The 18,984-nt window shown below is 33.1% G+C and overlaps 4 protein-coding genes across 6 annotated transcripts; 2 read left to right on the top strand and 2 right to left on the bottom strand.

Annotated features, from left to right (window-relative positions):
• Nucleotides 1-63: 63 nt before the first annotated feature.
• Nucleotides 64-10,779, bottom strand: LOC145728766 (band 4.1-like protein 4). Of its 3 annotated transcripts, none has more exons than XM_081979248.1 (3): nucleotides 10,735-10,779; nucleotides 4,062-5,020; nucleotides 64-1,470 (listed from the first exon to the last, which is right to left on the bottom strand). In XM_081979248.1, the coding sequence occupies exons 1-3, from the start codon at nucleotides 10,762-10,764 to the stop codon at nucleotides 225-227; spliced, it is 2,235 nt and encodes a 744-aa protein (XP_081835374.1). In that variant the 5' UTR covers nucleotides 10,765-10,779; the 3' UTR covers nucleotides 64-224. The 3 variants fall into 3 exon arrangements, with proteins under 3 accessions (XP_081835374.1, XP_081835375.1, XP_081835376.1); XM_081979249.1 differs by lacking the exon at nucleotides 10,735-10,779 and adding an exon at nucleotides 9,459-9,637; XM_081979250.1 differs by lacking the exon at nucleotides 10,735-10,779 and adding an exon at nucleotides 5,082-5,240.
• A 725-nt stretch (nucleotides 10,780-11,504) lies between these two features.
• Nucleotides 11,505-13,277, top strand: flip (ankyrin repeat and SAM domain-containing protein flippy). The gene is made up of 6 exons (XM_081977576.1): nucleotides 11,505-11,739; nucleotides 11,806-12,003; nucleotides 12,065-12,267; nucleotides 12,316-12,468; nucleotides 12,523-13,061; nucleotides 13,111-13,277. Exons 1-5 carry the CDS (start codon nucleotides 11,594-11,596, stop codon nucleotides 12,666-12,668), a joined length of 846 nt encoding a protein of 281 aa, XP_081833702.1. The 5' UTR covers nucleotides 11,505-11,593; the 3' UTR covers nucleotides 12,669-13,061; nucleotides 13,111-13,277.
• Nucleotides 13,278-13,420: 143 nt separating this feature from the next.
• On the bottom strand, nucleotides 13,421-14,785 carry LOC145727756 (lys-63-specific deubiquitinase BRCC36-like). The gene is made up of 4 exons (XM_081977573.1): nucleotides 14,581-14,785; nucleotides 14,315-14,525; nucleotides 14,056-14,259; nucleotides 13,421-14,002 (listed from the first exon to the last, which is right to left on the bottom strand). Exons 1-4 carry the CDS (start codon nucleotides 14,695-14,697, stop codon nucleotides 13,737-13,739), a joined length of 798 nt encoding a protein of 265 aa, XP_081833699.1. The 5' UTR covers nucleotides 14,698-14,785; the 3' UTR covers nucleotides 13,421-13,736.
• Nucleotides 14,786-15,039: 254 nt separating this feature from the next.
• Nucleotides 15,040-17,013, top strand: pasi1 (septate junction component pasiflora 1). The gene is made up of 4 exons (XM_081977575.1): nucleotides 15,040-15,412; nucleotides 15,486-15,673; nucleotides 16,200-16,250; nucleotides 16,315-17,013. Exons 1-4 carry the CDS (start codon nucleotides 15,226-15,228, stop codon nucleotides 16,396-16,398), a joined length of 510 nt encoding a protein of 169 aa, XP_081833701.1. The 5' UTR covers nucleotides 15,040-15,225; the 3' UTR covers nucleotides 16,399-17,013.
• Nucleotides 17,014-18,984: the final 1,971 nt, after the last annotated feature.

The following is an 18,984-nucleotide window of genomic DNA, read 5'->3' as shown; positions in this document are numbered from 1 at the left end:
CTGTGTATGTATACATTTGTTTGTATATAATTTTAGTATAGCACAGGAGCTAAATTGAAACACTTTTTATCTTGTAAACTTTTTCGTTTATACACACATAAATAAAATCTGATTTGCATACAGACCTTTTTATATCTATAAAAAAATTGGAAAATTAATAAATAATAATACAAAACAACTGCAATTCATTGCACTATTATAGGTATTTACAAAGGCAAACATTATCATCGTTCCACTCCCAATCCGGAATCAGAATGATCGTGTTGCACTTTATGAAAATTGGGAAAACTATCCAACATTGAATTGTTAAAATTACTAGAATATCCAGACTGGTTCGTATGACTACCGTTGTAATAATGAGAACTTTCTACAGAATCTGGATACGAAAAGTTGGTCAGAGCCTCGTCCATTATAGCTTTGGTATTGTAAAGTGGTCCATTACTAAACTGTCTGGAAGGTGTTGAAGGACTAGACCTACTGTTGACTTCCAAGCTTCTCACACCTGCAGTAGGGTTTTTCAGTTTAACGTGTTTGGAGTAGTTTGTTTTCACTATTGTGTAGGGGATTTCTTTTAGTTGTAAATCGCTCATTCCTGTTGTATCCACCAGGTCAAACTCCAAGTGTTTTTTGAGCTCATCAGGAAGCCAGGCTTTAGTTTCAGCAGGTGATCTTGACCGTGATCTGTGTTTTCTATGTTTATTTTGCCTACCATGTGTTCCGTAATCTGTGTTACTATTTCTATGTGTCTTGTCACTGGTTTTACTACTAACAACTGTGGCTTGTTGAATTGTGTTGGAATTGCTATCTTTATTTTTTAGTTGAGCTTCTTGCCATTGCACCCCCGAATCGACCAATTCATAGAACTTGTCTGATTTATTTGACTTGCTCCTCCTGCGTTCTCTAGTTCTGTTGTCTTGTTCTGACTCGGAGTCCCTTCGACTTTTGGACCTTCTCTTTCTATGTTTTCTCCTAGACCTGTTAGAACTCTTAGATAACTCGCTTTCATTATCTGAGGTTCTACTTCGATGACGACGTCTTCGGCACGATCGTGAATCATTTGAGCTTTGGCTATCCAAAGATGATGATCTGTACCTACTGCCCGATCGTACAGACCTGGGGCTTGGAGGAACCGAATTGTTGTACAGTCCTTTAGAATGGGGCTGAGACCATGGGGCACTTCTTGTACTCCTTGGTGAGTCAAACTTTTTACTGCTAGCGTTACTTTTAAGAGTGTTAGTGTTGCAGGAACTTTCAAAGTTATCAGCAGGCAGGGGTAGTGATATGTATTTAATTTCTTGATTTTGGTAGTGAGGAGGAGGATGAATGGGTTCAGTCTGTTGTGGGGGCTCTTGTCCACCTGGGGTTAAACGTCTTTGGTATCGTTTCGATGGTTTTCTTGAAAAGGTGGGCGGTTGACGAAGCCTTAGTTGGGCGTCTCGCACCGCTTGTTTTTCAGTTCGGCCGCTATACCTGGAATTAAAAAAAACAAATTTTTAAACAATGTCTTCATTAAAATTGCGCAGCGCATACTGTGTCGTTGACACTGAGTCGAAACATCCTCAAGTTAAGATTCGTCAGGCATTTGCCGGGCTCATTCGGTGAATATTAATCACCATATAAAGTCATCAAAGGCAACGGAATTATATTTTAACGTGGTTAAACTTGGATCAAATTTGAGTATGTTATAGAGGTTTTTCAGTTTACAGTTTTAACCTGGAATTTTGCAGTAAAATCGGCTTATACTCGGTAATTTAGTACGAACATAAATTTCAGTCTTCCGTGATAGGATCAACTCAAAAAACTGTGGTTGAATTACGTTGTCCTACCACTCAATAAATAAATTTTAATCCCCTAATTAACTGATTTACATTATTTAATTAGATTATTCTTGTTAAGCAATGTGGTGCAATTAAAAGTGAATTTTTTATTCAGCCTGTTACTTAGGTAAACGATACTTCACTACGATGTAAATAAATCCGTTGATGAGGAGGCTTCTATATGTAGAAAATAAACCATCAGTTAACTGGTTGAATAATTACAAACTTCCTGTTGCTGTAAAGTTTTTACTGAATGTTAGTCCAGTTCTATAAGGTTATTAACAAGACCGTCAGAGGAAGAAATGGTAGAAGAAACGAGCAGACTACTTAGCCGGGAAAATGGTAAAAACATATTTGAGCCAACATTAAAATTCAATTTTAATGTAATCAGCATGTGGTCATTGTTTTTTTGTATAGCCCATGTAACAGAAGCCTGGTAGTATTGTTCTTGAATAAGTGTTTCATTGTACTCAGTATTATTTAAATAAGGTAAAATAGAATAATTTCTAGTTAATTAAGACAAGAAGAATAATACAATTGAAAGACTTGTGCGAAAAAATTAGACAACATTTGTGGTTGAAAATTGTAAACATATAAACTCTTGGATGAGTTAAAGACATCTCGAAGACGATAAAATGTATGTTCACATTCCAAAGTCCCTACATATTAAGTATTTTCAACTCACGAAATAGAAAAAGTAAAGTTTCCGAGCATGTAATGGGTTGATGGACAATTTATTCTACGTGGTAACGGCGAATAACTTAGAAAAGAATGAAAAACGAGATTTGAATGTTTGAATAATTTTTTTTGGAATGTATTGAATGGCGCACTAAAACAACTCGAGTCAAAGCTGTTTGTAAGCATGATTTGCAGCTTTATCCACTTTTGAAAAATTTGAATTTCATTATTGTTCTATTGAAAGTAGTTAATCGTCTGATATTGGACAGAATAAACAACTTTCTCAGACATTTTCTGATTTAAAATAATAAAGTGCGTATCACATTGTAACTTTTTTTTATATATGTCAGTATATTTTAAATGATCTTGACACAATGTGAGAATAATTTATTAACTCTGTTAATTTCAATGCACAATAATTTTCTGAAACATTCATTAAGTAAAAATAAATTAATTAAGTGAAATCAATGTAAAAATAATACATCATTCTTCTTGGTTTTGAAGAAAATTACTCATCACAATCTTACATGTTTGACTGTAACTCACATTAAGAAAGTCCTAAATAACGGCAAACTGTTTTTTCATGTGATTTGAAAGTTCTGTGAATAATTAGTATTAAAATTTCTTTCCAACTGTCTTCGCATAAATTTCCGTTATGACATTAAATGTATTGAAAAATATGCAAAGAAAAAGAGCGTGATCAATATTCAGTGACACGAACGATAGGATGTAAAGCTTTTTTCGGTAAAAACGTGCAACTTGTATAGTGGAACGTACTAGAGTTAGGACATATTCGTTTAAAAACTTTGATTTGAAAATCATTTGGATAGTATAAATACAGTGTCCGGTAATTTTTTGAACATTCTTTGAAAAGTTTCTACAGTAATCTTCAAGTGTGTGTTACCTAATAGAATTAAGTATGCAATTTTCATAGAGATTTTTTCTTATTTCCCATATTTGTTAACCCTTTTTTATTAACGTCATCTTCATGGTGAAAATTCTAGTGTAATAACTGTTGAAAAACTGAAAAGAAGTCATTAAAATATGCAACTGTGCCTTAATTTAACGGGTTGTCCAACTTTTACATCCTAATGATCATTATCATAAATTACATTTTTTATTAATGAAGTGGCCGGAATCGGGATAATCAATTTTAACCATCAATTGCCACTGCATCTCCGTAAAATTGACGTGCAGACGCTAATAAACATCAATAAAAAAATAAATAATTTCATAATATATCTCGACCGTAGCAATTTGACCGCTCTCGATTTGCATTTAAAAGTATGAAGAAACGAAATTAGCTGGGAGCGGTTGATTACTGCTCCGTTAAGTGTGACAAACTATCATTAATAAACATTAGGTAACCTATCCTTCTATGATTATCCCGAAAAAAACGAACTTAAGCAGCAAGTAATCATATCCACCCATATAAGCAGAGCACTATTAGCAGCCATTCGTCATATACCCGTTTCAAACAAAGCGCTCTTTAGAACATATTATGTAGTGTAACCAAAAAAATAATGGTTATCAGCCTCAGGTAAAATGTTAACGTAATGAACCTACCTGAATCTAGAACCCAAGGCAAATATATCCGGCGAGGTCGGGGTAACTTGCACCAATCTGAAGAATGCGTGATGTTCCACACAACATTTCCATAAATGCTTGCAGGCGCACTTTGACGGCGTTTCGAATCCGTAGGTGCACTCATCGTTGTTTTTACCAGCAACCCTTAACATGAAATACCGCCCTTTGAAGTAGATTTTGGATATTCGAGGCCAGTAGTAGTTTCCCACTGTAGTTTTGTTTCGTAACACTATAATACCACTTGGATTCAGTCCGAGAAAGTACTCCACGTGGTCTTCACCTAAAACTGGATGTAAATCCACACCATACATCTCCAACCACTTTACTTTATCCAAATAGTTCATTTCAGCTTGTGAGGGCATTTGTCCTATAAGGGTTTGGTGCAGTTCGGCGATCCGCATTTCTAGTTCAACACTTTGATTCGGGAGAAAACGAAATTCAGAGGCGTACCCATACCCATGACGTCTAGGGTCGTAATCGCCCAATTCTGATTGAAGTATATACGCCCCCAGTTCGGCGGCTAGATCGAAAGGCACCAGCAATCTGCCTTGCAAAATATCCTGCTTGAGTTGCAAGAAGAACTGATACCTGGTGATCTCTTCCAACAACTTGCAAGGATCAGCGGCGTAGAATTTAACTCCAAAATACATCGTGTACGGATCAGCTCCTTTGATTTGTTTTCCCAGCTTTTTCGTTGGATCCAACCAGTGTGTTTGACCATTTTGGTCTAGGAACCTCAATCCAAAGTAAGCGGTTTCCAGTAAATTTAAATGCTTGAAAACAATGTCCAGTAACACTTGACCGTTACTATTTCTGGGCAGTTCGTGAACCAGCTCTGTCTCGTCGAGAAAAACGATTTTGCAATGAACCGGAGTTTTGTCCGAGCAAAAGCAGTCCATCTTGCTCAATTTTGAACGAAGATCGATCGCCGTCCATATCTGAAACAAAGACTTTGTATTAATAATTGCCAACGGGTTTTACCCGAAACAATATCTGTACATGGTACTTTGGTGTACGAATGCCTTGAAGGCACACCCACGTCCACCGGTGTAAGTGGATTATATTACTTTCTGCATACGATTACGCGATTATTTGCTTTTTGCGACACAATACAATGGGCGAATTTTATGAACGTTTTTGCTGATTGTGTAAGTTATTTATGGAAGTACATAAAAATTTGTTGTGTGTTGAGAAAATAAAGTACCTAAAAACGACTTTATAAAAATGCAAAGGTTAAAATAATAAAATTACTATAAAATGTAATTATCAACATATCCAAAACTTGACAATAATAAGACAGACACATCACACACACAAGACTGACAGGAAATCAGATGGATCATCATCATTATCATTAATAGATTACAAATAATTTTTAAACTTAGAATAGTGATTTGCTCTATAAGGGAGGAAAGTGCAACTTTTGCTCTTGTGAACAATTTGAGGCCCGGATAGCGGAGAAAAATACTTCACCTGGGGAGTTAAAGTAATATTTTCATCTTTGAAATGAGGAAAAAGAGTTTTTTGAGTTTGAGATTTTCTATAGAAGTAGTAGAGAAAAGTTATTCTTCTTTTTATTCTATTTTAACCTATCCAAACCAAACTCCTAAGTCGTTCTGTTAGGATGTGTGAATTATCATTTTCATATACTACCTACTTTCATAAAAAATCCGTATTATTGATCACTTAGGACCAATAGACCATTATCGTAAAGTTAGCTAATTGACAATAAAGTCACGTACACTTATTGTTTTTCAAGTTTCAAAAGAAATAATACTTTCACGTTGTTGCTCAATTACAAGTTTTTTATTGCTAATTGATTACAATATGCACTGACGCTTCAAAGGTAAATTGGCTAGTAAAATAGCCGAAACCCAAAAAACAGTGCAATTGAATAACATAAATGCTGCTAAAAAACGAATTAAGTTACAATGCTATGAATTCAATTTTTTAAAGTATGTATCTCTGTTATAGAAATGGTTAGTAACTCGCAATAAAAGAAAGGCTTATGAATTGTTTTATTTTCACGATAACCAACAACCAAAACCTTAAATTCTGTAGATTTCCCTAGTTGCCTTAATCACAGCCTTATGTTACCAAGACTAAAATTCATTGACTTGTAATTAAGTCTATAGTGACCTAATAACTTAAACCATAGAAAGCTAAAATGCATATTTTTAAACATTTATTTTTAGTTCTATAGAACAAGTATCGTAAACTTTCATCACTTCTATTCAATGTTAAGATCTCTTTAGATTTATACCGGCAGTGCTTTATACACTTGGTTTTCTTCATTTTACAGGAGAAGAAATTCTTTTAAACCAAGCAATTAAAATTCGTCTTCGGTGTTGTTGACCACCTGTCATTCAAACCGTTCACAATAACTGTTAGGCAATATTAATAATTGATCTTGACGGTATAATATGTAAACGATTCCGTATTTTGTATTAACATATCAAGCGTAAATCTGCTTGAAATATAAACAATAACCATACATGGAACTTGCTGGTTATTGCTTTAGTTATGCTTGGAATTCCGATGCACGTGTTAAAATTTGTTCTTTGTTTCCCGATTAGCCAACTTATACGCTTTTAATTAGGTTATTGCCAAACGTTACTTATAAGGACAAGTCTGTTAATGGTAAAAAAGCTAGTTCAATGAGTCTTACGCTTTACAAACACTTTTGACACCGAAATACTTATATAGGAATATACACACAAAATGCATTTAAGCCATTCTAGCATGTTTAGTGAAATTTTAGCCAGATTACCATTTAAAACTTTCTCATCTCTTGAATTACTTTAGTTGAATCTTTGAAGTATACAAGAGACAGTTTTAGACCTAGATTTTTATATTAATGTTTTTAGCAAAATTGGTTTAATTATTATTAAGGGAATAAGAATATAGATACAACAATGACAACAGTGTTGCACTATTATACACAATTTTTTTGGTAGAAACTGTTTCTTGGTTTACTAAAAGTGAAAATGATAAGGCATTATATTATAATATATGCTAATACTCTCCTTTCGTATTTCTTACTTAACTTATTTACAATTTTATTTCTGCGTTTAATTTAATTAATTATTATTTTTTATTTCATTTTGATATCTTTTAAAGTTGCCATTATTTAGGTGGAGTTTGCATTTTCTTTGTTAAAGTCCATAATTCTGTTCCAAACTTTGCCATTTATCTCAAACATTTCTCCTTAAAATTAATACTACCTGTTGCTATAAAACGGTCTATATGGCCTCGTTAAATTCGTCAACAGAAAACAGATGTCGAAGAGATTTCGAAAAAGTTTATTTCCCAAATCGTTACAGACATGTAACCGTATATGTAAATCCGACTGGACTGATCGATATAGAGATACAGCACCGGACGAAAGCATCTAAATAAGTATCACGAGATTTCCCTTCGAACTGGTTCCTGGGGAATAAAATTGCTGTAATCTGGTTAATCTGGTCCTTCGTAAAAATAGCGGTTAAAGAAAATTTGTCTTGTAAAAAGAATCCTCATAAGCACGTTAATTAGCCGAGTTGTTTTACTTTGTAAACGTTACTTTCTATTTTCCTGTCTTGTTTAAACTCGTCATTGCCAAATATCAAATCACTTATTGTGAATATTCATACATCATCTATTTTGACATACAGACGAGAAATTGCTTCATGTGTGTTGTTAACAAGCTCAAATGTAACAGAAAGTCTGTCAAGCATACATTCACTCTGGTAAATATTATTAAAATTGTGATGCAACTGATGCAAGGTGTAAAATATCATTAATCATTCGTATTCAAAAAGTAAAACTGGTTCCAAGTCAAAAGTTTGCGGTTGGGGTTGGTAAAAGGTAACCCACCTGTGACCTGAGTTCCTGTTTGTTTCCGGTCAAATACACCTGTTTTCATGAAGGGTGGCAGCAGACTGTAACGAACTTTTTGTGTGGGAAAAATTTAAAAATCTATAATTTGTTATTTTATTCGGTTAACTAGGTTTGAAAGTTAGAGAACAACCGATCAAAATGCAAGTTATGAATGCCACACAATCAAACACTTTCCACCTGAGTATCTAATATACTATTGTTTTTTTATTCCTAGATTAGATTTCTACAATTTTAAAGTATACTAAAATCGTCCTGCAAATATTGATATTTTGACTTCGCCAAGAAGTCAGATTAATATATCCAGATAAGTGATTGATAATGTTTAAAAGGAGTTGTCTTAATTGGTTCAGTTTACATAAAAACCTCGCTCTTAAAATAAAACAACATACTAGTTTCAGCGTTTTGGGAAAAGCCAAAAAGGTCCCTTCAATTTTAAATTCATCGTTATGTTGTTGCTATCGATAGTTCGATAGTAAAATTATCCTTTATCATGAACGAATACACTAGGTACGATTGGAAAATTAATTTTAAAATTTAACCCAAATTACCCGATTTAAATGTGACTAAAAATGAACGACTATATAACATTAAAATAAAAGTTTAAAAATTTAAAAGCAAAAAAAAACGCAAAACAATGAACAAATTAAGAAAATGAATATGAACTATTAGACCGTTCATCTAAACTAAATAATGAGTTAGTTATCAAAAACTGCGCAGGAATTAAAAATATTAAAGAATCGAACAAGAATAAGATAACATCTGAAAAATGAAATATAGAGTTAGTTAGAAAGAGTATTCCTGGATTTGTATGTTAATGGATGACGAGGTTTTAATTTCCATTGTTGCATGAATCTTCAGAGTGATAATGATGATAATCATAGCCATAATCAAAATTTGAAACAGTGTGTAACAGTTATAGTTTCATATTATTAAATATTTAGCCGAGTCAAATATAATGCACTGAATGTAATACGACTACACTAAGTTGGACTTATCATCTTTGTAAAACGTGCAAGCAACACCTCGAGCAATGTCTTTTATGACTGTAGCGTGTTCGTGACCCTCAATTTCTACTTTTTTTTCCTTATTGCCGGTGTTTATTACCACTGAAATCCTTTTAAGTCTTTAATATCAAACTTAATAAGACAATTAACCTGAAACTGGGGTATTAGTGATCGTAGACAATCTGATCGGATTGACAATGTGCGTAGCCTTGAGGCCGTAGTGAACCTAGTGTCATTTTTCCGAATGGCTTTTCGATACCCGGTCGAAGGTTTTTGCGGTTTTGCAATGTACGGCAACCACTTTTGGATAAATTATATTTTGAAAGCATGGGAAACCAACAACAGCTGATGCATAACGGCACTCAATTGCGAACCGTTTTTTTTTCCTCAAAACACATAATTTGTAATACATCGTACACTCGCGTTTGGCCAATTCTATCACATGGCTGGAAATAATTGTTAATGATCGAGTAGTGGTACTCCCGGTACTTACGATAATTCACTTCATGATGGCCTTTTGTTGTTATATTAGCCTTGGATAGTACTTCCTAGCGCGCACAAGGGCATTCAACTTGAAATACTCGACGGCGGTTCACTGCACACGGAACACTGAAGAGTCGCGGCATCGGTACTACCAGCAATGACTAACCATTTCTTGCATTGTTTGATGGCTATTCCACATCCCACTGCTCCGTTTTTGCCCCTCTATCGTGGTTTGGTACTACTCATACTCGAGTAACGCCGAACTAGCGATGGAACCACGCGCGGTTTTTGCGCCGCTAATCAGCAAGAAAGATGAGAAGAGTCACAGAGAAGAGTATTTTTTATCCGTCTCAAGACGAAGAGTAGGCATTTATTAACTAAAACAAGTTCTATTTGGATTATCGTCTTATTGGCTTAGGTACCAGTTATGTTACTACATATCATTGTCAAAATATCAAAACGTGATCTTTTAAAGAGTCTAATCGTTTGTACAAACCTTTATGGATATTTTTCTTATTTTAATAAAATAGAAAACAGATAAAGGTCAGTGAAGATCATTTCACGTGTAGTCGTAATTTTAATGCCCACCCTTTATATGAATTATCACTAATCAGAAATCTTAAAGAATACAAACCTTAAAAACGCATTTTTTCAACTTGAAGTGGTATGTAAGGAAAGATGTAATTAACTACTAAAACAACAAACAATTACAGAAGAAAATTCAAAAACACACATATGCTTAAATAAAATAAATCTTACAATCAGTAGTACAATTAGACAAAAATCCACTAAAAACTTGTTTCCAGAAGTTTGGATATTTTAATTTTCGATGTCTACAATCTTAACAGACACTTCTTGTATGTGTAATAGTGTGTTTTATTTACTTAATAAAAAGCAATAAAAACACGTCAATAGATAACCAGTCATTTAATTAACATGCTGTGTATTTCTGATTAGCACATATTCAACCATAAAAATGTCTTTATAACCAAACTGTGGTAGAGGTTTTCAAAGTGTGAAAAGCTATTTCAGTGCTTCACGAGTTTCAAAAATTATAAATACTGCAATTTTCTGCGAAAGGGAGTTAATTTGTTTGAAATTGATTTTCATTCACAACCACACTTTTTTTTTGCTTTAAAGTTTTTTGGAAGCAAATTTCCATTTTGCTTTATATACTACTATATTGTCAGACGTTTTAGCAATATGATTGGATCCGCAATATTGCAGTACCCCCATCGTTTGTGTTATGGCAATAATAATTGCCCAAGGCTTTAACTGACCATTACCTGAACACAACGATCAAGCACAAAACCCATATTTCACGGTTTGATCACCCCGATTCCGGACAACAATGGAGAACCGATAAAGCTTGAAAACGAGAGACATATAATAACACCTCACACATTGCCCCCGAGCATTTTGACGAATCATCAAATCGGAATGCTCCAGGTATCGTCGTTTTAAAAAAATGCCAGACCGGTACTGCATGGTCTTTACATGAATAATAATTCGACTTAATGGATGGAAACTCCTTTCCAAGGACAGAACGATTTAAAAGATATTAGAGTCCTCCATCCTGCAGATAGCTGACGGCGATCTACCAGGTAGAACTTAATTTGGCGCCAAGGCACGCAAGCTCCAGTAAGTACCGGCTTCGTTTCAATAATTACAAGTTCCTCTTGCGCTTTTTTGAATTTTTAACTTTGGCCATTAGCGTGGCTTCTAGTCGAACGGGTACATACGATATATGATTATGATAAATTTGTATGTGCTGGAATGACTGAAATATGTAAACCATGCATGGGAAAAAATTGGTGCTTCATGTTGAAATTGCTCAAAAATCGTGTATGAACACTCTGATGATTCTTCACAAACGCAACAGTTCAATTAATTACCTATATGCATACACCAGAAGGTGATATTACAAGAAAAGTTCCTAGGATGAGCTTTTGCTTTAATTTATTGTTTTTCTCGATAACAATTTTTCTGTTATGGAGAAAAACAATACAAATGATCATTTTAATAAACATTTTATTGGTTTTTAGTTGAACTGTAAAATAAGTAGTTTGATCGATAACTGGGTCAGAAAACTTAAAACATTCCGATACTCAAACCGTTACAGTGGCAATAACATATAAATATTGCATGATGATTCAATTACCAAAAACAATTAAAAGAAATCTAAATGATTTAACGTTGTGTTGGCAGGAAGTGTTTGAATCCAATTCAGATTACTGTAATTACCGGTTAGAGATACGTGACGACGCCAAAGAGTGGAAATGTATTTACTGGTATGATTAAGTGGACAATTGGAAATTCTTACTTTATTACGTCCTTTTCCTCTATAAAACTTGAAGTGGTCCTAAAACTGTGTGCAAAGTGGATCGATTAGCACCCTGTACTTGCTACGACTTCCGTCTCAAACGAACCAGTACAAACTGGATACATTTTAAGGCTGCTACCGAAGATTTAGGACCTTACACCTCTGTTATACACATCACCAGAGCAGTAAAGATGGGAAAAACTTCCGTAATAAGGAAAATAGCCCAATTAAGGCACTTATTCTCTGCATTTAGTCATAGTGGCATGGATGTAAGACAAAAGTTACAATTTCAGACCCTCGTTGCTCAATGCAGAAAACAAAGAGCACAAGACTCCAATATGCCAAGCTATCGAGGCGAAAGATCTGCAAGTTCTGCAGTTATTAATTACATTAGGAGCTAACGTGAATAAGCCGTTATTGCATTGTGAACGGACTGCTTTAATGTTCGCAATTTACAAAGGAGAATTGCAGGCTGCATCGCTTTTGCTTGATAAAGGTCGGTCTATCTGAAAAATTTTGTTGCCACATTAAAATCAGTTTCTAGGTGCCAAGATATCCAACAGAGATATTAATGGTTTAACTATTATCCATCACGCTGTAGACTCTAATAATTTAGACAACTTAAAGTTTGCATTAGATACGCGATTGGATATTAATTTACAGGACAATAATGGGTGGACAGCGTTATTAAGAGCAGGTCAGTTGAAGTTTACTAGATTATTGCCATATAACAAAATTGTTGTATCTATAGTAATTTTGCAATGCAAACAAGAAATAGTTGACTGTTTGATTGTGTCTGGAGCAGATATTTACATAAAGGACAACAACGGGTTTGACTATGTTAAACATCAAGAAATATCGAGTTTATATAAGCATAAGAGAGGTTGGAATAGTTAAACAGTTATCAAGTAGCTACTTTTCTTTTATAGGTAATTTTTTTTTGGTACGAGTTCTTTAGGTAAGACAATCCATAATAAACATACTGATGTATATTAAACCATTACCTACAAATATTTCACACTTAACTGAACACTCAATTAATTAAACACTCTTTATTGTCTATACAATAATGACTCCAAATTAAAACACGTTTAAAAAAAATGTGGCAAGTCATACCATATCGCCATTTCGAGTTGTTCATTAACATTTATTAGCGTATATTAATAAACCAGAAGCCATATCCGGCAGTTCGTTTACTCCTCACCTATCCCACCATTATGGACTTATTAATCTGGTTGGCAGTTTCGAGCCGGTCCTGCCGCTATATTTATACGTCGTCCTACACAGGATGTACGAGTAGTAAAAAAGTGTTGAATTAATTTTAATACATTATTTCTAGTTTCCAGTTCCAGTTAATAAGCTTATATACAGGAAGTCATCCACGAACTGTGTAAACACACCTCATCTTGCAAATTGACTTCTTTAGAAGACATATTTCATATTATCATATAGTGCTACAAAAAGTGTTTTAAATCATATAAAATGCAAGAATAATAATTTTTATATTGGAATTTACTTTGAATAAAATAACAATAAATTAAATAAATTTGAATAACCGTCTCTGACAAGGCAGTTTTTACCAAAATTTCTGTTTATACACTGCACAGGAAAAGGGTTTGTGAATAGTAAGTATTAAAACATACAGAATATAAATGTCAATAAGATTATATGAATAATTATGTACAAACATTAAGTTTATCTTCTTCAAGATACAAAAATGATTTTATTTCATAACTTAGTGTTTAAAACATGCTTTCTTTTTTTGCAAACTAGGTAGAACATTGTTCCCAAGTTGGCTAACAAAAATAAATACAAACATTTCAAAAATGACAGTTAATATATACTTACCTTAAAGTACACTATGCAACATTTAAAAGTGAAATTCATGACAAATAGCATTTGCTCTTAAAATGGTACTTATGGTAACAACAAAAATATTAATACAAATTAAAAAAAGAACAGTTTTCATTCTGATAAGTTTGGTTTCAGTTTGTTAGAAAGTAATCTAGCTCTGAGTCTTTGTAAACCTTTAATTCTTAATTTGGTACTATTCAGCCTTTCCACTAAATTGTCACACATGGGTCTAGAAACTTTAGAAACAATATGTGCTAAAGCTTGTGTTTTAAAGGCATCATTATGTAACCTAGCAATAATGTCACTTGTTTGATTGTCTTTGATGGTATGACATTCTACCTCTTCTTGGACAAGGATTTTTGGTAAACCAGCAATCTCTGCAAACTTTAGTTTAAATATTGTTGCATGAAAATATAACCCAGAAGTTTACCTTTCAAGTTATGAAGATGATATGGACTTTTTTCTATAAAAACTGGTACTTCTCTCCTCTCCATTTTTGAACCTCCTGTCATTGACTGGAAACCAGTCATTTGGATTTGATTGTTTTTTAATCTTGAATCACTCTGGTAAACTGAGAAAATTAAACCCACAAATAAAGGATCCATTAACTGATATGTGGTCTGGGTTCCAATATCTACCACCAAATTAATGTAAACAAAAACTTTTACAAGTAATAACAGTCAACCTACCCACATGACTTGGCCAAACTGTTATGTGAGGATGTGAATGATACCATCCAATAACTCTCATAGGTCTATTTAGGGTGGAAGCTAATTGTTCTGCATAGGCTGAAGCCCCACAGAGTTGTTCAGGAGAAATCTCAACTCGATCTGGCTGCTTGTCACTTCTGTGCAGTATCATACATGCTGATATATGTGAAACGTTTTCCTTTTCATCAATCTGCTCAAAAACAATTACATTAGGAAAAAATGGGGCTTTAATATGTACACTGTACCTCTCCAATAAGCAGGCCCATAATTTCTTGCTTTTCTGTGGTTAAAGCGTGCTGAATGCATATTGCGTACACGTCAGCGGATAGAGCAACCCTGCTTAAATGCTTTTCAGGTACCATTTCGAACAAATACTATTTTAAGTGACTTTAAATTTTTTTATCAAAATTAGTTTTGTTTTATTCTAAACCTACACATAACCTGCAAATGTCACTGGTCACTGTCACAATCGTAAATTACAGATGACATTGATGATTGTTGACAACTGACGTTTTTGATATTATTGAACTGTTGGTTGACATTAATTAAAATTATTTTTAAGTCATGTGACCGCTATAGTTAATTCTGGTATCTATGTCACGTGAGCATTGCTTGAATAAACCGTGAACTCGTTCCAAATACCCTTTTTGTTACGTTTTTTAGGCAACGTTCCGAATGTTCAGAGTAAATTAACCTCACTTTATTTTTGACGTAGTTTGGCCGGTTTGGCGTTAGTTAATGTGTTTGTTTACTTGATTTAAGTTACCTTCCTTCTTCATTAAATACCAATTTAAATTTTTCCGTTTTGGGTGTGCCCATTAAAGACTATTAAAATAGTTTCTTCATTGATAGAAATAATCTACTTTGTAAGTTTACAAAAAAGTACAAAAATGGTCCGTTTAGATGCTTGTTGGGCCCCATGTATATGGACTGAGAGCTTAAAAACTGGGTGCAAAGCCATTGCATTTTATACCGTGGCTATAAGCGTGGTTTTAATGACTTTTGTTGTATTTAACATGATGGGGGGTGATTCCACTCAACTCTACAATCCATTGTTTGAGGCTGATATTAGATACTGTAAGTACTTTATTTCAACATTCTTTATTATATCCATCTTTCATTTCAGTATTATAAATTGATATGATTTTAGCAATGCAAGTTGTTGGAGGTTTCATGCTATTCTACTTTGTGTGCCTTATTGTTTCTGCAATTTTGATGGTGTATGGATTACATATTATGATACGGGGCTTTTTGTTGCCCTGGATGACATTATTTGGAACAGCTATTTTGTTTCAGCTTATTTTTGGGCTGTGGTTACTTGGAGGATACTACATCTATGTGAGTGATGCTTAGTTTAGTTAGTATAATGCTTAAAGTATTTTCAAGTTGCCTATTAGGTAGTTTTCTTTACTTTACTAATTTAGGTAGTTTTCTTTACTTTCTTGTAAAAGTGGTTTAAAAAGTTGCACATCAAAAAAACTAATAAAGCATATAAAAGAAGATGTAAGTTAATTATTATTATCTAGTATATTCTATTAACTTTAATCTCCAAACTTTAGCATTTCACCACACTTGTATTTTTTTTTTTCTGTAAATGTTGGATACTGAGTTGCAAATTAGAACAAATCATCTTACTACTAGTAACCTAGTACCTACTAATAATAACTACATTTCATGATCATTGATTTCATCATCACTATAATTCATGTTTGTTAAGTATAAAATTTTGACTTATCATAATAGTATTGTAACAACTAAGCAAACTATTAATGTCAAAAATTTTACTCTTGGTACTGAAAAATGTATTACAATTTCACAATTTGATATACCAATAATACTTAATCTGTTATTTGACTTTTTTCAGATTGAATGTGTTCTGTATACTTTGATAATTTGGTGCTGGATGTCTTACAATGTAAGTAACTTGGCCAAAGTAACTAAATGCAGAAAATTCTGATTGACAGTGTCATGTTTTTTAGATTTACTGCTGGTTGGTGGTTAAGTCACAGTATGCAATATTTGAGGAGCTACAGTCACCAAATATTGAACTCTTATGGCCTTAAACACCTTATATTTTATAATCTACACACTCTTTTCATATCCGTCCTATTTTTTAGACTGTCAGGGAATATTTAGTATATTGTAGATCTGATTTAAAAAAAATGTTACAGGTTTTATTGTTTAGATTTTAATTTTGATAAACTTTTTGTTTTACTTAGGGAAGCATTGATGCAATACAATATTGAATACATAAGATGCATCCTATAGTAGTTACTACTATATCTACCCATACTTACTTAGTGTCAAGTTCAATTTTTATAAGCATAAGAAAAAGAGTAAAAATGGTCCATTTAGATGCTTGTTGGTACGAACTGAGAACCTAAAAACTGACTGTGGCTGTAAGCGTGGTTTTGATGACTTTTATTATATTTAACATGATGGGGGATGATTCCACTCAACTCTACAATCCATTGTTTCCCTCCTATGTGTCAGGGAATATATTGTAGATTTTTTAAAAATATTTGTACATGTTTTATTGTTTAGATTTTAATTTTAATTATCTTTTGGTTTTACCTAGGAAAGCATGGATGCAATACAATATTGCATACATAAGATACATCATACAGTAGTTATGTTTTATGACAAGGTAAAAAAAAAATTGGGAATTTTTAACAGAATTCTTTATTTAATCCAATCCAATTGCTACACTACACAGTGTTTGCGTTGCCGGGCGCCGTGCTGCATTTCCACTATCCTTCCTTTGATGTATCACATTTAATATAAATGAAAAAAAAAGGTAAAACATGAAACAAAGAGGAAAATCCATTTGGAATATCAGAGTATCCAATCTCTTTTAATCTGTATCAAGTAATTCTCCGAGGTCCACTTTCGGAAAAATGAAGGCATTTCGAAATAAATGAAATGTTTTCCTTCGGGAGACCTGTTTACATTATTTAGTGGGACGTTCACTGGAACTGAGAATGGTTATTCAGCTTTTGGCTGCGATATAATTCAGGTTAGGTGGGTTAACTCCGACGAGCTTAATTTGGAATGTTTACATTGTTTTTTATTATGTAGTTCAATTTAAAATTTAAAAAATATGTGTCTGAAAATTACAGTACTTCTTTCCATAAGGTTTTCACTCTGATTTATCATGCTATTAGTATTTTCACTCAAAGATAACAACTTTTTAATTTGTCTGATATACTGATACCTTGGCGAACGAGTTTTTCCTGTGCTAAGATACAAAGCATTTTGTACAGGTTTACTTCGGTATGTTTCTCATAATACAGTGTGTCCGTAAAGTCGTACATAAATTTTATTAATAATCAGAGATTTGTTTTCTGAGAAAACGCGCGGACACGTCAGTGTATAAAATTGTGCACTTTTCATAGTAGTTATAAAACACTCTGTATTTTACTATAATATCTGTTATCTTAGTAGTAGGTAACACAAATATATGACAGACTTAACATCGACTAAACAATGAGATTTCATTTTCGGCCATTAATTATGACACACCTTGTAAATATAAGTATCTACATTATCACAGATATCCGTAATATTGAATTATTTTCTTAAACGGCCTAAATAGCAGTCGCGTGAGCCAAACCATCACTTAAAAATAGCTATTTTACACTTCTTGGGTAAAGGAATAGCAATTCCGAAGTAAAACTATCATTTAGGAAGAAAACAGCTAAATGTAAAGCACAATTTTCTACACGCAAGTGGAATAATCTTTCATAATATAGGTAAATGAGTAACAAAAAGCTATTGAGAAGTAATAGAACAAGTGTTATAGGTGCATATACTACAGTACTTACACATGATGAGGTGCTTCTTATTAACTAAGAAAAATTGTTTGTATGCCTGTTTTGATTTCTTATCAAGATTGTATGTTTTGTTTTATGTTTATTCTGTTCATGTTGATTTTCACCTAGTGACAAATACGTGCTTATAGATATAAGAAAATACAAATTTTCTTGTAATAAGGATTGATGTCAGTTCGGAAAGGTTTAATGTTTATCCAAATAAGCTTACTGTCAAACAAAGCCGGGCAGTAGCTAGCTACTAACTTAGCTACAATTTGGCTAGTTTGTCTTTGTATTCTAGTTACTTTTTCAAATAACTAGCTGTAGCTTTCTGCATTTTGGCATTAGTATTCATAAAGCTACATTTGAAGTAACTTAAGTTACTGAATTAGCTTGAATAGAGAAAAGTAGTAGTAGTTTTTTTCATATTTCAAATAGCATACTTTAACCAATAATATAAATAAGGCATAATTATTTTAAAAGATACACCTCACACAACTATTGAGTTGATTAGAAATTTGGTTATACATACAGGGTGACCCAGTGGTTGGTGAAATCCGCAAGTGGATAGAATGACTAGCAAAATTGATATGGACCAATTGGAAGTAACTTAAAAAGTAACTAAATTAAACCAACTAGTAGTTTTAGTTACTTTGTAGCTTAACTATTTTTTTCAGAATGTAGCTATCCAAATTGTAGCTTGAAAAGCTAAAATCGTTTTGGTGAATTGTTTATTTAAATGAATAAATATTTTGATAGGAAAAAAGCCTTCTAATTCTGTAGTTATTACCTACGACCTCAATTCAGAAAATAAAAGCTTAAATACCACAATATAAA

The sequence above is a fragment of the Ips typographus genome, linkage group LG4 (genome assembly GCF_016097725.1).
Source record: "Ips typographus isolate SLU linkage group LG4, UJ_Ityp_2.0, whole genome shotgun sequence".
Lineage (NCBI taxonomy): Eukaryota > Metazoa > Arthropoda > Insecta > Coleoptera > Curculionidae > Ips > Ips typographus.
Note: the sequence above shows the minus strand (reverse complement) of the source record. Positions and strands in the feature narration are given on the sequence as shown.

Bases quoted from the DNA above. Each gene is read 5' to 3' on its own strand.
- LOC145728766 (XM_081979248.1), bottom strand. From the start codon at position 10,764: ATGGGTTTTGTGCTTGATCGTTGTGTTCAG. The intron at 5,021-10,734 runs GTAATGGTCAGT...TCTTTGTTTCAG, and splicing joins TGCTTGATCGTTGTGTTCAG to ATATGGACGGCGATCGATCT. The intron at 1,471-4,061 runs GTAGGTTCATTA...TTTTAATTCCAG, and splicing joins GCCTTGGGTTCTAGATTCAG to GTATAGCGGCCGAACTGAAA.
- flip (XM_081977576.1), top strand. From the start codon at position 11,594: ATGATGATTCAATTACCAAAAACAATTAAAAGAAATCTAAATGATTTA. The intron at 12,004-12,064 runs GCACTTATTCTC...TTACAATTTCAG, and splicing joins AGGAAAATAGCCCAATTAAG to ACCCTCGTTGCTCAATGCAG. The intron at 12,268-12,315 runs GTCGGTCTATCT...ATCAGTTTCTAG, and splicing joins ATCGCTTTTGCTTGATAAAG to GTGCCAAGATATCCAACAGA.
- LOC145727756 (XM_081977573.1), bottom strand. From the start codon at position 14,697: ATGGTACCTGAAAAGCATTTAAGCAGGGTTGCTCTATCCGCTGACGTG. The intron at 14,526-14,580 runs GTACAGTGTACA...GTTTTTGAGCAG, and splicing joins TGGGCCTGCTTATTGGAGAG to ATTGATGAAAAGGAAAACGT. The intron at 14,260-14,314 runs GTAGGTTGACTG...ATTTGGTGGTAG, and splicing joins AGTTTGGCCAAGTCATGTGG to ATATTGGAACCCAGACCACA.
- pasi1 (XM_081977575.1), top strand. From the start codon at position 15,226: ATGGTCCGTTTAGATGCTTGTTGGGCCCCATGTATATGGACTGAGAGC. The intron at 15,674-16,199 runs GTGAGTGATGCT...GACTTTTTTCAG, and splicing joins TTGGAGGATACTACATCTAT to ATTGAATGTGTTCTGTATAC. The intron at 16,251-16,314 runs GTAAGTAACTTG...CATGTTTTTTAG, and splicing joins GGTGCTGGATGTCTTACAAT to ATTTACTGCTGGTTGGTGGT.